At 45.3% G+C, this 16,766-nt stretch overlaps 1 protein-coding gene across 4 annotated transcripts in view; it reads right to left on the reverse strand.

The window, feature by feature from the left end:
* Nucleotides 1–16,766, reverse strand: part of MFSD8 (major facilitator superfamily domain containing 8) — a 61,032-nt gene that overhangs the window by 6,575 nt on the left and 37,691 nt on the right. For 3 of the 4 annotated variants that reach the window (XM_069743937.1, XM_069743936.1, XM_069743938.1), the window contains 4 exons: nt 10,270–10,375; nt 8,898–9,032; nt 8,202–8,305; nt 7,339–7,574 (listed from right to left, as the gene is read on the reverse strand). In XM_069743937.1, the coding sequence (XP_069600038.1) occupies nt 7,339–7,574; nt 8,202–8,305; nt 8,898–9,032; nt 10,270–10,375 (581 nt within the window). Of the gene's footprint in view, nt 1–7,338; nt 7,575–8,201; nt 8,306–8,893; nt 9,033–10,269; nt 10,376–16,766 lie in introns of those variants that run through there. The other variant, XM_069743939.1, reaches the window with a different exon arrangement.

Below are 16,766 nucleotides of genomic sequence, written 5' to 3' on the forward strand. Positions count from 1 at the left end.
CACCCATCCTGCGTCCCCATCCTGTCATGTGCTGCACCCATCCTGCGTCCCCATCCTGTCATGTGCTGCACCCATCCTGTCATGTGCTGCACCCATCCTGTCATGTGCTGCACCCATCCTGCGTCCCCATCCTGGTATGTGCTGCACCCATCCTGCGTCCCCATCCTGCGTCCCCATCCTGTCATGTGCTGCACCCATCCTGCTTCCCCATCCTGGTATGTGCTGCACCCATCTTGCGTCCCCATCCTGGTATGTGCTGCACCCATCCTGCGTCCCCATCCTGTCATGTGCTGCACCCATCCTGCGTCCCCATCCTGTCATGTGCTGCACCCATCCGGGGGCCTGAGCAGGTGGGGACACCGGCGCGCTGTGGGGGTCAGGTGCCGGTATCGCCGCCAGCTCAGGCCCCCCAGCACTTACTATATTCACCTGTCCTCCGTTCCACCGCTGGGCGCCGCCATCTTCCCGGTCTCCTGGCTGTGACTGGTCAGTCAGAGGGCGGCGCCGGTGCGCATTAAGCGCGTATCGCGCCCTCTGAACTGAAGGTCACAGGCCGAAGACCGGGAAGATGGCGGCGCCCAGCGGTGGAACGGGACAGGTGAATATGGCCGATACTCACCCTCCTGGCGGTCCCTGCTTCTCTGTTGGAGATCGCGGTGTGCGGATCGCATACCTCGATCTCCCGGGAGCGTCACTCTGTGAGGCCCAGACTGCGCCGGCGCTTGCGCCTGCGCAGTCTATAAAGGCTTCGGACAGAGTGACGCTCCCAGCGTTATATTATAGATATATACACACATTATGGGTCCAGTGCTCTTCTTCTCTGTGACGTTACCGCAGTTCTGACTAGCTGGCTCTTTCTATGCGCTATGCATAAGCCGGAAGCCCATTTTACAATGTAAGCCTACGGAGTCTTGTTCTGATGCTCCATGCTTTAATTGTAAAAGTCACTTCTGGGTCATGCCGAGTGCCGACATCACAGAGAAGCCGAGCAGAACAGCGCTGGACACTGGAGAAACCAGCGGTAGGTGAGTATATTATTACACCCGCAATACATGCATGTACACCCATTTCATGCATAACACAAGTTAGTCGGAGGGCTTCTTTACACAGTTCATGTCTACAACTAAAATATTTCATGGCACCCAGGATGTCTTAATACCTGCTACCAGTAGATTATCTCATTGCATGTGTACCGTATATACTCGAGTATAAGCCGACCCGAGTATAAGCCGACCCCCCTAATTTTGCCACAAAAAACTGGGAAAACTTATTGACTCGAGTATAAGCCTAGGGTAGAAAATGCAGCAGCTACCGGTGAATTTCAAAAATAAAAATAGATGCTCCATACCGTTCATTATTGCCCCATAGATGCTCCTTATAAAGCTGTGCCATATAGAATGCTCTGCACCGTTGATTATGGCCCCATAGATGCTCCTTATAATGCTGTGCCATATATAATGCTCTGCACCTTTGATTATGGCCCCATAGATGCTCCTTATAATGCTGTGCCATATATAATGCTCTGCACCGTTGATTATGGCCCCATAGATGCTCCTTATAATGCTGTGCCATATATAATGCTCTGCACCGTTGATTATGGCCCCATAGATGCTCCTTATAATGCTGTGCCATATATAATGCTCTGCACCTTTGATTATGGCCCCATAAATGCTCCTTATAATGCTGTGCCATATATGCTCTGCACCTTTGATTATGGCCCCATAAATGCTCCGTATAAAGCTGTGCCATATATGCTCTGCACCTTTGATTATGGCCCCATAAATGCTCCTTATAATGCTGTGCCATATATGCTCTGCACCTTTGATTATGGCCCTATAAATGCTCCGTATAAAGCTGTGCCATATATGCTCTGCACCTTTGATTATGGCCCCATAAATGCTCCTTATAATGCTGTGCCATATATGCTCTGCACCTTTGATTATGGCCCCATAGATGCCCCTTATAATGCTGTGCCATATATGCTCTGCACCTTTGATTATGGCCCCATAGATGCCCCTTATAATGCTGTGCCCCATATATGCTCTGCACCTTTGATTATGGCCCCATAGATGCCCCTTATAATGCTGTGCCATATATGCTCTGCACCTTTGATTATGGCCCCATAGATGCCCCTTATAAAGCTGTGCCATATATGCTCTGCACCTTTGATTATGGCCCCATAGATGCCCCTTATAATGCTGTGCCATATATGCTCTGCATCTTTGATTATGGCCCCATAGATGCCCCTTATAATGCTGTGCCATATATGCTCTGCACCTTTGATTATGGCCCCATAGGTGCTCCTTATAATGCTGTGCCATATATGCTCTGCACCTTTGATTATGGCCCCATAGGTGCTCCTTATAATGCTGTGCCCCATATATGCTCTGCACCTTTGATTATGGCCCCATAGATGCCCCTTATAATGCTGTGCCATATATGCTCTGCACCTTTGATTATGGCCCCATAGATGCCCCTTATAATGCTGTGCCATATATGCTCTGCACCTTTGATTATGGCCCCATAGGTGCTCCTTATAATGTTGTGCCATATATGCTCTGCACCTTTGATTATGGCCCCATAGATGCCCCTTATAATGCTGTGCCCCATATATGCTCTGCACCTTTGATTATGGCCCCATAGGTGCCCCTTATAATGCTGTGCCATATATGCTCTGCACCTTTGATTATGGCCCCATAGATGCTCCTTATAAAGCTGTGCCATATAGAATGCGGCTGCAATAAAAAAAAAAAATCACATACTCACCTCTCTTCTCAGGATGCCAGCGCTTTCAATAATCACCTGCTCCTCGTGCGGCTCCGTCTCCAGCACTGACGCTCAGCAGAGGGCGCGCACTGACTACGTCACCGCGCCCTCTAACCTGAGCGTCACTGCTAGAGGACGCTGCAGACGGAGCCGCACCGGAGCGAGGAGCAGGTAATTATAGCGCTGCGCTCCCCTTACCTGCTGCGGCGCGGTCCCTGCAGTCCCTGGCTTCTCCGGCGCTGCAGATTCTTCCTGTAATTGAGCGGTCACATGGCACCGATCATTTACAGCAATGAATATGCGGCTCCTCCCCTATGGGGGTGGAGCCGCCTATTCATTTCTGTAATGAGCGGTGCCATGTGACCGCTCAGTACAGGAAGAATCTGCAGCGCCGGAGAAGCCAGGGACTGCAGGGACCGCGCCGCAGCAGGTAAGTATGATTACACGGCCCCCGCTCTCCCTCCCCTGCCGACACCCGGGTATATGACTCGAGTATAAGCCGAGAGGGGGACTTTCAGCCCCCAAAAATGGGCTGAAAATCTCGGCTTATACTCGAGTATATACGGTAATTTTTACAGCTCATTCTGACATCAATGGAAACAATAATAATTACATGTGGAGAAAACCTTTTCTTAACGCCCGCCGATACGCCTTTTAATGGCGGCAGTTAAGGTTACTTATGCCTCAGAGCCACTTTTTAACGGTGCTGAGAAATAAGTGTATAGCGCCCCCCAGTGTCAATTTCTCTGCGATCTCTGCTACCAGCTGAGACCCCAGAGAACATGGTTTTGGTCGGTTTGTACCGACCCCAGTTTTGCGACTGCCATTATTAATGGAATAACGAAGATCAGAAGAAAAAAAAAAGTCTGATTTCTCATTTAATTTCTCTCTCCTCTGATGTGATTGCACATCAGAGGAGAGAGAAATAGGGTCCCTTGATTCTCCCTCCCCCGGTACCTCTTATGTTCCTAGATAGTCCTGCATCCCCGTGCTGCAGCCCGCCCGCCGAGATATGCTGGCCGGCAAAACAACAATAGGAAATTTGGTTCATTTTGATCACTGTGATAGGGTCTAACACATTGATCAAAATAAAAAAAAAACAGTAAATTAAACCCCCCCTTCATCACCCCCTTAGTTAGGTAAAAATAATTGTGGTTAGGGTTTGGGTTGGGATTATGTTTCCAAAATTGTGCTGATGTAAAGTTGACATGTGGGAAATGTTATTTATGAACTATTTTGTGTGACTTATCTCTCTGATTTGAGGGCATAAAAATTCAAAGTTTGAAAATTGCAAAGTTTTCAAAATTTTTGCCAAATTTCCGTTTTTTTTTTCATAAATAAAAGCAAGTTACACTAATTAGTTTAGCGTCACTTAGAAATGTCCTTATTGTTGAAAGAAAAGCACAGTTTTTTCCAATGAAGCTAACATTAAATGATTCAGAAATACACTCTATACATTGTTAATGTGGTAACTGACTATTAGAGCTGCAAACTTCTGGTTTGTAATGCAATATCTTCATGGGTTTATACAGGCCCATTTCCAACAACCATCACTTCAGTGTTCTTATGGTACTTTGTGTTTGCTAACTGTGTAAGAAGGCTAATGCATGGTTACAATACCCTTGATAATCCTTGTGCAAGTATGATAGCACAGCTGAAAACAGTTTGGCTGATTAGAAAACCTATAAACCTGACCTTCCTTTGAGCTAGTTGAAAATCTGGAGCATTACATTTGTTGGTTCCATTAAACTCTCAGATAATGGCCAGATAAAAAGGAACTTTTATGTGAAACTCGACAGTCTATTCTTGTTCTTAGAAATGAAGGCTATTCCATGCAAAAAATTGTTAAGAAACTGAAGATTTCCTACAACGGTGTGTACTACTCACTTCAGAGGAGAGCACAAACAGGCTCTAACCAGAGTAGAGAGAGAAGTGGGAGGCCCCGCTGCACAACTGAGCAACAAGACAAGTACATTAGAGTCTGTAGATTGAGAAATCGACGCCTCACATGTGCTCAACTGGCAGCTTCATTAAATAGTACAAGCAAAACACCAGTGTCAACGTCTACAGTGAAGAGGCAACTCCGGGATGCTGGCCTACAGGGCAGAGTGGCAAAGAAAAAGCCATATCTGAGACTGGCTAATAAAAAGGAAAAGATTAATATGGGCAAAAGAACACAGATATTGGACAGAGGAAGATTGGAAAAAAGTGTTATGGACAGACGAATACAAGTTTGAGGTGTTTGGATCACACAGAAGAACATTTGTGAGACGCAGAACAACTGAAAAGATGCTGGAAGAGTGTCTGACGCCATCTGTCAAGCAAGGTGGAGGTAATATGATGGTCTGGGGTTGCTTTGGTGCTGGTAAAGTGGGAGATTTGTACAAGATAAAAGGGATTTTGAATAAGGAAGGCTATCACTTCATTTTGCAACGCCATGCCATACCCTATGGACAGCGCTTGATTGGAGCCAATTTCATCCTACAACAGGACAATGACCCAAAGCACACCTCCAAATTATGCAAGAACTATTTAGGGAAGAAGCAGGCAGCTGGTATTCTACCTGTAATGGAGTGGCCAGCGCAGTCACCAGATCTCAACCCCATTGAGCTGTTGTGGGAGCAGCTTGACCGTATGGTGCGCAAAAAGTGCCCATCAAGCCAAACCAACTTGTGGGAGGGGCTTCTGGAAGCATGGGGTAAAATTTCTCCAGATTACCTCAGCAAATTAACTGTTAGAATGCCAAAGGTCTGCAATGCTGTAATTGCTGCAAAGGGAGAATTCTTTGACGAAAGCCAGTTTGAAGGAGAAAATTATTTCAAATAAAAATCTTTTTTTCGAACCTTGTCAATGTCTGGACTGGATTTTCAATTCATTTGGCAACTCATTTGATTAATAAAAGTTTGAGTTTACATGGAAAACACAAAATTATCTGGGTGACCCTAAACTTTTGAACGGTAGTGTATATCGAATAAATTTTACCGCTAACGTGAAGTACAATATATCACGAAAAAACAGTATCTGAATCAGTGGGATAAGTTGAAGCGTTCTAGAGCTATGACCTCAAAGTGACAGTAGTCAGAATTGTAAAGATTGGCCTGGTCATTAAGTACCAAATTGGCTCTGTCACTAAGGGGTTAAGTGGAAGCAGCAATCCCCAGATTATCGGTTAACGCAAAATTGTCTGAATACTCAGGAGAGCAGCAGGAATAAAATAAGAGCAGAACCTATACTCTTTGACCTGGTGACAGGTCTTCTATAAGGGGATGTTGATCGAGTTTTTTTTTTCTATGCATTTAACACTTCTATACTCAGCCAATAATACAGCATCTAAAAATCTCAACAGCTGATTTCACAATGACCTTTGCATACAGTCATTAAACACATCAAATGATAGGGTTGAAATCTGACTATTGTGGCTATGCACACGTATCTTGGAATAAAACAAAGGTAACATTAAAAAAAAGTGCCAAGGAACAGGGTGAAAATTGCGAGATTTCCATTTTTATACAGACTGCTAAATGTAACAAAAAAATAGAAAAAAACATTGCAAATAAAAAAAAAAATGTAAAACAAGAATCTGATTTTAATCAGTAAGTAATTTTCTGATAACGTATTTGTGTCATACGCCAACTCCCTGATTTTGATAAAGGTTAAGTTCTAAGGAGGCAAAACATTTTTAGTATAAATTGTTTACCATATAATGAACGTTGCAAATAAAAATCCTTAGAGACAGACAATTTTGGAATTGTGCTTTTTCCACACATGTATATGTACTTGAGAGCGGGAAAAAGAATTACATGAATAATCACAAAACTTCTATTTCGACAGCAAAATAAAAAAAAACAAGAGAATAAACACCTTATCGGTAAGTCAGTACAAATTCCAGACTGCTGCAACATACGGTGAGTGTTCTGATTCACATTTACACATAATGACCACGATCAGTTTTCCGTGATCTTAGGGGTCACCTTTTGCAATGTATTTGACAACAATTTTCTGATGCTTCTAACCAAGCCTAATCCCTAAGCCTTGGTAACGCAACATTTTGCCCTTGATCACAAAACTATAGCAGAACAAAGCGCTTGATTCATCAAAGCTTTTACAACAGGATTCTTTCATAAAAAGCTTTAAAAAGTAGTAAAGTTTTGGCACAATTCGAGACTGTATACACTAAAAATTTGTGACTTATTGCGTTCTACCATTATCGCCCAGCGCCAACAAATTGGGCTGAGCAGTGGGGGGGGGGGGGGGGGGAGGTTTTAGGCCCTACTGGTCAAATTCAAAGATCCTTATGCAAATCTTACTCCAGTCGTTGACTGATGTAAGATTTGTGGCAAGGCACACGCCACTTTTCAGCGTGCCTTTTAATGAATCTGGAGCATATGACTCCAGCACACTCACAGTTAACCGTATTCGTGGGCAGCAATCAGCATGCCAACTGCTGTGAAATTGCAACTCCAAACATAACCTGACAGCATTATTACCGCGTCATATCTTCATTTATAGAGTACCATTTAGTGAACCTTTGTAATCTTAACAACAACAAATTTCTACGTTTCTGAATCTTACCTGTGGTTTCGGACCTATAATTTTAGAGTACAAAGTATAACACATGACACTACAGACTGGGTAACCAAAACCGATCAAAATGTCTGACATGATATACTGAGCTAGGTGGATAATGGGTGTATAGAAACACCAGGACTGAGTAGCTGGACACCCCGTTGGTTCTGCCGTGTGATTGCCAGAAGATGAGGGACTTGAGACCAATAAGGAAGAGTTATGTTTGGTTGTATTCTGGATTTCTGCACATAAAAGATCAGGAAACAAAATAAGGGTGAGAGATTTTTCCATTTTGATTGGTATTATTTTTAGTTTTTATACACTCCTCAAAATTGAAAGGAGGGAAATGTCATGGAATTATGGAAATCACTGGAACCATAGTTATGTTACTTATATTCAAATAACATTTTAAAGTCATCTCAACTTTAGTATTGACTATGAACGCCACACGCAGAAATACACACAGTTGGTAATCCATCAATGAGGTTATTAATGGTTGTCTGAGGAATGATCTACGATGCTGAATGCACTTGAGCAGCAAATCATCAAGATCTGCTGCCGACAGCTCTCTTTGCAATTGCCGACCGATGAAATCCCAGATATGCTCAATGGGAGGAAAATCCGGAGAATCTGTAGGCCATGGTGACACTTTTAGGCCACACAGACCAAAGTGTTTAAGCGCTTGCAATTTCTGCATGTGGCACTCATACTTGATACTGAATAAAATGAGATGTTTTCTATATGTCGTTCTCTTTTATTTATTATTTGCACATCACTTACATGTCTATCGATCCTTTGATTTCCTTAATCCCGTGACTTTTCCTACTTGGTGTTGCAATTTCAATGCTGAGGAATGTATATTAACTTACCTGCCCACTGTATGCTGGGATACTGATCTCCCCAAGGTAACATAATAAAGAATCCAACCCAAATAGTAGCCAATCCCCCAACAAGCAGTATTCGTTCTCCAGTCCTGCGATATAAAGTGCAATTCGTAACACAATTATAATCAAAAGTAATTAGAGGGAATCTGTCAGCAGGTTCTTTCTATGTAATCTGAGGTCGAAGTTAAAACACTAAATTCAAAGATGTGTCACATGTCTAGCTTGTGTGCACTTTAGTTATCACCGAGTGATTATCATTGCATTGACTAGCTGGCGCAAGGGCTCTAGTCCGACTCTGCCCCTCTCTGGGATAAGCAGCTCACTGTCTATAGACTATGTACACAGAGAGCCTGGTGGGGGTGGGGTTAGCTTTCCCAGCTTTTCTGTATTGCTAAATCTAAGAACTGAATCAGAACCACTGCACCCCTTAAACTAAGTAATACACAGTTGGATTCAGGGTCTCTCTCTCTACATCCGGCTGCTCTCAGATGAGGTAGAAAAAACCTGCTGACAGATTACCTTTAACAAAAGAATCAGGGATAATTATTATATGCAGGCAAAATCTGTAAGATATCTAATTGTAAGCAAAAAAATAAATAAAATTGCTATTTACACTTGAGAAAAAGTGAACAATTTTGAACCTCATAGGTACATATATTAGTGACAATCATTTTAACTTACTTTTTAGAAAGAATTTTCACAGCAATGAACACTATAACTGACTCGACACCAATTGCGGCCAAGATAATTCCATTGTAGAACACCGCTTGTGTCCTGGTCCATGCATACATATCCATTGTCAGTGGGGTGGAGATCCTGGAGGGATACACAGGTGTTACCTAGGAGATGTTAGCACTTAAATATCTCCGACATACACTATAACCCCTTTCCGACATCGGTACGCCAATGTCAAACACCACTCCCTTTGATGTGGGCTCTGGCCGTGAACCCACATCTTTCCCGGCACATATCAGCAGTTTTGAACAACTGACAGGTGCCAGCAATAGCCACGGGTGGAATCGCGATCCACCCGCTATTAACCAGTTAAATGCCGCTGTCAAACTCTGACAGCGGCATTTAACAAGCGCTTCCGTCAATCGCGCCGGAAATACGCCTACCGGTGACCCGCGTGACGTGATACCGGGTCACCGGTGTGTTAGCATGACAACCGGAAGTCTCCTGGAGACCTCTATGGTTGTGAGTACCGGATTGCTGTGAGCGCCACCAAGTGGACGGCGCACATAACAAGTGAGCAATTCTGCTATATAGAGGCAATCTTACTATCAACTCTATGTAGCAGAACCGATCGAGTTGTGCCAGCTTCTAGTCTCCCATGAAGACTACTGAATAGTGATGAGCGAATATACTCGTTACTTGAGATTTCCTGAGCACGATCGGGTGTCCTCCGAGTATTTTTTAGTGCTCGGAGATTTCGTTTTTATTGCCGCAGCTGAATGTTTTACATCTGTTAGCCAGCATAAGTACATGTGGGGATTCCCTAGCAACCAGGCAACCCCCACATGTACTTATGCTGGCTAACAGATGTAAAACATTCAGCTGTGGCAATAAAAACAATCTCCGAGCACTAAAAAAAATACTTAGAGGACATCCGAGCGTGCTCGGGAAATCTCAAGTAATGAGTATATTCGCTCATCACTACTATTGAACCATGCCAAAAGTAAAAAAAAAAAGAAAAAAGTTTTTAAAAACATAAGAGTTCGAATCACCCCCCTTTTCACCGCATTCAAAATCAAACAATTAAAAAAAAAAATCAAACATATTTGTTATCGCCGCGTTCAGAATCAGCTGATCAATAAAAAAAAGGATTAACCTGATCACTAAACGGCGTAGCGAGAAAAAAAAGTTAAGACGCCAGAATTACGTTTTTTGGTCGCTGTGACATTGTAATAACGGGCGATCAAAAGATTGTATCTGCACCAAAATAGTATCATTAAAAACGTCAGCCCGGCACACAAAAAAATAAGCCCTCACCCAACCCGATAATGTATGTATCATGCACACACACAGTGAATGACAATTTCTGAATACGTACGTCTCAAAAATGGCAAATATGAATAAAATGATGAAGAATAGAATATTTGATGAAACGACGGCGATCTGATCAACAGGCTCTTCACTTTCATTTATGGTCTCTGTACCTACAAGAAATTCAGTGAAAGATCTGTTCAGATTAAAGTAAGGCTGCATTTACACTGGACGATTTTTGGCAATGAGCGTTCCTAGCAACAATCATTACCGCAACTTGGCTTGTCTAATCAGGTTGCAATTCACCCGGCAAGTAAGCAAAAGGTGAAATGGTTTTTAGCATTCTCGGACTCGGCAGCACATGATCCTGTATAATTGCCAAGTGTAAACCCCCCTAACAGAGGAAGGAATTAAACACATTATATAAATCCTCATCTGACTAACTTCCTTTGTGAATGTCCAGACACAACTAGGCCTATACATGGAGATTACAAATCAGACACCAGCTTGCTTTTTTGGGACGAGTAAATAGTTTTCAATTACATCATTTATTTTGCCATACCATTAAAAAAAAAAAAAAAAAAGGAATTTCACCATTGTCTTTTCATTCATACAGAATTTACTGAATAAATGATCTGGAAACATGATTCTCCAGTTCAGTACAATTATGGCAATACTAAATTTCAACAGATTTTTTAGTGTGAAGACGAGAAAAAAAAAAGGGGGGAGATTTTCGTGTAGTCAACGTAAAACCCTTTTCTCCGAGCCATTCATTGGGGGACACAGACCGTGGGTGTATGCTGCTGCCACTAGGAGGCTGACACTAAGTGATACAAAGAAAGTTAGCTCCTCTTCTGCAGTATACACCCTCCTGCTGGCTCTCAGCTAACCAGTTCGGTGCAAAAGCAGTAGGAGATCAATAACAATATATGAGCGTATAGCATGTCCCATATATGAGAGTATAGCATGACGAATTATAAAACAAGCACAAGCTAATAATAGGGTGGGAGCTGTGTCCCCCAATGAATGGCTCAGAGAAAAGGATTTTACGGCGAGTACACAAAAATCCCTATTTCTCCTTCGCCTCATTGGGGGACACAGACCGTGGGATGTCTCAAAGCAGTCACTGGGTGGGAACAACATCTTAGCAGGCCTTGTGAAACTGCTACTTACAAGTGCGCCAGACTCACATCTGCGGAGGGTTGGAAATTATAGTGCTTCAGGAATGCGTGTGGACTGGACGAACCGGCAAGGTTGCAGGCGTGCACTGCCGACGCCTGGTGCCTAGAAACCAAGAAGCCTCGATAGACAGGGAGATAGGCTGACATCTAGCACGGAAGGGCTCCTGGATGGTTTAACGAATCCACCAGGCTAACATGGCCGATGAAAGGGAGAAACCCTTCGTGACACAGTCAGGGAACCGTCCTCTGACCGTGAGGTAGCCCAAATAAAGTGTCCAACCTTCAGAAGGACGCCATCCTCGAGACGTACCTACTTAGCGCACTCACCACGTCCAGAAATGGGAAACTCATTCCGTTTTGTGAACTGGTGTGGAAAGAGATGAGGGATTCTACCCAGTTAATCTGCCAAGTGGCAGAATGCGCGGCTGCATCCAGCAGGTCAGGAAAAAAGCCATCTCTAACTAGCGCCGCTCTCTTTGACGGTGCAGAGTTGAAATGATGAACCCTTGATCCACCATCCTCTTGACAGGGGAGTGGAGAGGGATCGTCCGCCTTCTGCTATAAATAGTGGTGATGCAGAGGGGGGTGCTCGGATGCCAAAAAATGTGCCTCTGTACATCCATAGAGTACAGGTCCCAGGGTGGACAGGGCTGGTTGTCTGGTGTTAGGCCTGGATGCAGAAGAGGATACATGGAGGCGACACTCCATGTGCTCGTCTGTTGACAGTGTGAGGAGATCGGTGTCCTTTAAGGGACCCGTCGCCTCTAAAAAAAAATAGTCCAGGTATGGCATCCTACATCGCAGGAGAGGATACGGGGGCGCCACTTCATGATCTTGAATGTTGGTGGTGAGGGGAGATCGGTGCCCTTTAAGGGACACGTCACCTCTAAAAATCAGCCCAGGCATGGCATCCTATGTAGAGCATCACTTATCCGGACACCCCTGTGCAGGTGACTGACAAATGTTCTATGAGAGAATTTAGTCCTTTGAAGAACAGCGTGATCCGGAGCAGAACCAGAGTCCTCGTCAACCTATGGAGTGCTGGAGACGGGTTCAATAAGTAAATCTTGTTCGCTAGAGCGAGGAGCGTTAGTCGCGGATGCCAAGACACATGATAGCTTAGTAGATGTACTACATGTCCATTTTCCAGATGCCTGCAGGTATCTGGAATGCATGCGGCCCCCGCTAGCCAACGGCCCCCTGGTAGGAGAGGATTCATCCACCTCAGTGATGGGATCAGCGATCCACGGAGGGATCCAATGGCTTTGGAGAGTCCATTGACAGTGATGATACCCGCTTAAAGGGACTAAGTACCCTTGACTCTGTGACAGTGGGTTGATCATTTTAGGAATCGCCGGTTTGCAGAGTGGAGAGTTCTGCGCTTTGGGATAAAAGCAGGCTGGCAGGATTTACATGCGGTGAAATAGAAGAGACTGAAAAAGTCTTATTAGAGTTGTTTTAAGGCTTTGATGAGATTTGAACTTAAAGCTCTCCGTTTATAAGCCTGCACACTTTAAGTCCTAAAGTATGCTTTCTTGAGCCCTTTTACAGGGCTACTTACAGAAAATGGTAGAAGGGGATACCGCTGAGGGAAGGGGGGGGGGGGGGGGGGCGGGTGGCGTCCCTTACCCTGAGCAGATATGTCCCAGATCCTGTCCTATGGCCAAAGCCGAATTGGCTCCTGTTGCAGCTTAGCACTGGTCTCAGTGCCCAAATACAGGATCCATTTCCGGAGGAAATGAGGGGGGAGTAAGAAGATGGCCACCGAGAACACAACAGGCACATATCGTTTTGCATGAGAAACGCCAGAATCGTGGGAGAGGCCGCCGAAATGCGCCATAGCGTGGGTGGCACCTCCGGGTTGCGGCCTAAACGGCTGCAAGCCGGGGACTAAATTTTTCGGCGCCTGCCAGAACAGTTACCGGCTTGGGGCCTAGCGCAGGCCACAAGCCAGGGGCTAAATTTTTTGGTGCTGCCGGAACAGAGGCAGAGATATCAGCTTGCGGCCTGGGGCTAAATTTCTCAGCGTGTGACTCTAGTTCCCCTGCCGGAACAGTAACCGGCTTGCAGCCTTGCGCAGGCCGCAAGCCGGGGACTAAATTTTTGGGGGCAACACAAGGTTATCGGCTTGTGGCCTAGCGCAGGCCAAAGCTGGGAACTCAATTAGAAGCACCCGACCGAAAAAAGGGGGCAGCGTGGAAAGAATGCTGGCCGGAAAGTCCAGAGCATCGCGCTGCAGGAGCCCCCTGAGATCTCAAACTTACCGCCGGAGCTGGAGGGAAGGCAGAGCCGGCACTCTGCTTGCAGGTGAGGGTTGTAGACGGTGCGGGAACCCTCCATCCACCATCCCCTTTTAGAGGAGAGGAGGAGAGGGACTGTCCAGCTCCTTGCAGCACCGCTGTTCAATCAGTGGTGGTGCAGCAGGAGCAGCACGGACGCCATAAGGGCCTCGGTGTATCCTAAGAGTTCACTCCCCTAGGATTTCACAGGGCTGTGTCCGGCTGTAGCCTGGCTCAGAAGGGGGTACATGGAGGCGACTGCTGTGGGGGTACAGTCTGTTGCTGCTGTGGGGAGATCAGCACCCTGAAGGGAACCGTCGCACCTAAGATAGCTTAGGCATGGCATCCCACGTCGCAGGAGAGACTACGGGGAGGCGACACTCGCCGTGCTCGCCTGTTGATGTTTGGGGGAGATCGGCCCCTTGAAAGGGTCCATCGCCCCAGTCTTCCTCTTGCGCAAAAGGGTGTAAAAAAAGATTAAAAATAAGAATAAAATAAGAATAAAATAAAAAACTATGGTCTGAATAACAGACCCCAGTCTGCCTCCTACAGACACTAAGCAAAAACTGGTTAGCTGAGAGCCAGCAGGAGGATGTATACTGCAGGGGAGGAGCTAACTTTCTTTGTATCACTTAATGTCAGCCTCCTAGTGGCAAGGACAACTGTACATGTACATGGCAATAGAGGTGTTACTATGGTGCGCATATGGGAATGGAGAGTAATAAATAATGGCACAGTGAGTGAGAGAGAGTCAGAAGAAAGGTTACGTACCAATAGTCGGGATAGAAGATGAATGCTAATTGGCTATATACGCTGCCTAAAGAAAAAGGAGGAGATAGTGGCAAAACCCGATAAAATATGGAGGTATAGTGATATAATGGGAACTAGAGGTAAAAGAAGCCTACCGATAAAATCAAAGGTACAGCGCTTATTCCAAATGGAGGGAAATGTATCCTGAATCAGTCTAGAATGGAGATAGAGCAATCTTGTAGAGAGCAGCATACAAATATATAGTCATTTATAGTCACACAGATATATGAGGTGGTATACCTTACTGATGGCCGGAATCGCGGTGTCCACCGCTGTGTAGGTAAGGACTAAAGGAGGAGGGCCTATTTAAATACCTAAAGGCGGGAAAACCGCCGGTGTGATGGGTACATTGTATGCTGCGGCGTACACTGGCCGCGAGAGGAAGCGGAAGTGAGGCGCTTAGACAGACAGAGCATGCTCGCATGATGCACCAATAGAGGACGGTGCAAGGCGAGGGCCGGATATGGCGTACCGGAAGTGGGGCACCGGACGCATACAGAACAGGCCCGGTCGCCATAATGGATGTGGCAGGCTGAACTCCATAGGAGCGCCGGGAATGTGTGAGGAGGAGAGGGGACAAAAGCCGGATGTGATGCACCGGAAGTGGGGCGTCAAACGACAACACATTTAGTTGCCATGTTAGGAGAGGCACATAATACTGTGAAGTGTCCGCTGTAAAATGTAGTGGATGGCACAGAGATTGGGACATATAGTATAATACTGTGCAAGAGCACTGGGGGCCAAAGTACTGGTACAGAGAAGGAATGTGAATCATAGCTAATCGTTCAATTCAATTCAATTAATTTCTTGGACACCATGGTACTCAAGGACCAAGCCGGTTTCCTAACTACAGATCTCTTTACCAAACCAACGGACAGAAATAGCTTGTTACATTACCATAGTTTTCACCCACCATCCACCAAACGCTCAATACCGATATCGCAGTTTCAACGAGTGAAGCGTATAGTACAAGACAGAACCATATGTGAGAATCGACTTCAAAATATGACCTCCAAATTCATAGAGAGGGGTTATCCACCAGGGGTCTTAGCACAATCAAGAAATCCCCCACCTAGGTATCCCACTAGGGATCAGGGTAAACGTATTCCCTTTGTGCACTCATACCACCCCTTCTCTTTCATCCTTCACAAGGCCATCAGACGACACTGGCATCTCCTGTCCACAGCCCATCCGGATATACCTGAGTTCAGATCTCCTTTTCTACCATGCTTCAGAAGGCCACCCAATTTGAGGGACGGTTTAGTCAAAGCCGATATTGGGTCGGCAGACCAACGTAGACAATTGTTCCTATCACGCCCAAGGAATGGCACATTTCCATGCCTCCATTGCGCACAATGCCACAATGTACTAAAGGGCAACACTTTCCAACACCCCAGATCAGGCAAAACTTTTAGGATTAATCAATTCTTCACGTGCGAATCCTCGTACGTTGTGTACCTAATCAAGTGCCCGTGTGGGTTGTTATACGTGGGTGAGACCACACAGTCAGTAAGAGACCGGATTTCGAAACATAAATCCACTATTCGATGTCAGAATCTACTCTTGCCAATTCCACATCACTTTCACTCAGCAGGCCACTCTATCTCTCAGTTGCGATACCAGGTTATCGATAGTGTACCACCTCTGAGGAGAGGCGGTGACAGGGTTGCTTTACTCCACAGGAAAGAGGCGTTCTGGATCCACACCTTGGAGACATTGGCCCCTAAAGGGCTCAATCGTGATTATGAACTCATGGCGTTTGTGTGATATTTGTTGCTATGTAATGTTACTAATTCCTTTCTCTCTGTCTTTTTAGAGCCGTCTGTATTGATTAATGGGCACCACGGATAACGAGCACCATCTTATCCACCCACAGTCATAGTGCTCCGGATTAGTCACGTCCACCCCCAGTGTCACCTTTCTGTTTCACTTTTCAGCTGGTCACTCATTGCTACTTTCCTGTTTCTTTAATTAAAGTATTTATCTACTGCCAACAATTGTCTATGGTATTATACACTCTGTATTATTCCCCCCCCCCCTTTTTTTCTCCCTTCGTTCCCCTCTTTTCTTTTCTTTAAGTTATGCCTACGTTCCTTCTCTGTACCAGTACTTTGGCCCCCAGTGCTCTTGCACAGTATTATACTATATGTCCCAATCTCTGTGCCATCCACTACATTTTACAGCGGACACTTCACAGTATTATGTGCCTCTCCTAACATGGCAACTAAATGTGTTGTCGTTTGACGCCCCACTTCCGGTGCGTCACATCCGGCTTTTGTCCCCTCTCCTCCTCA

The sequence above is a fragment of the Ranitomeya imitator genome, chromosome 1, assembly GCF_032444005.1.
Source record: "Ranitomeya imitator isolate aRanImi1 chromosome 1, aRanImi1.pri, whole genome shotgun sequence".
Lineage (NCBI taxonomy): Eukaryota > Metazoa > Chordata > Amphibia > Anura > Dendrobatidae > Ranitomeya > Ranitomeya imitator.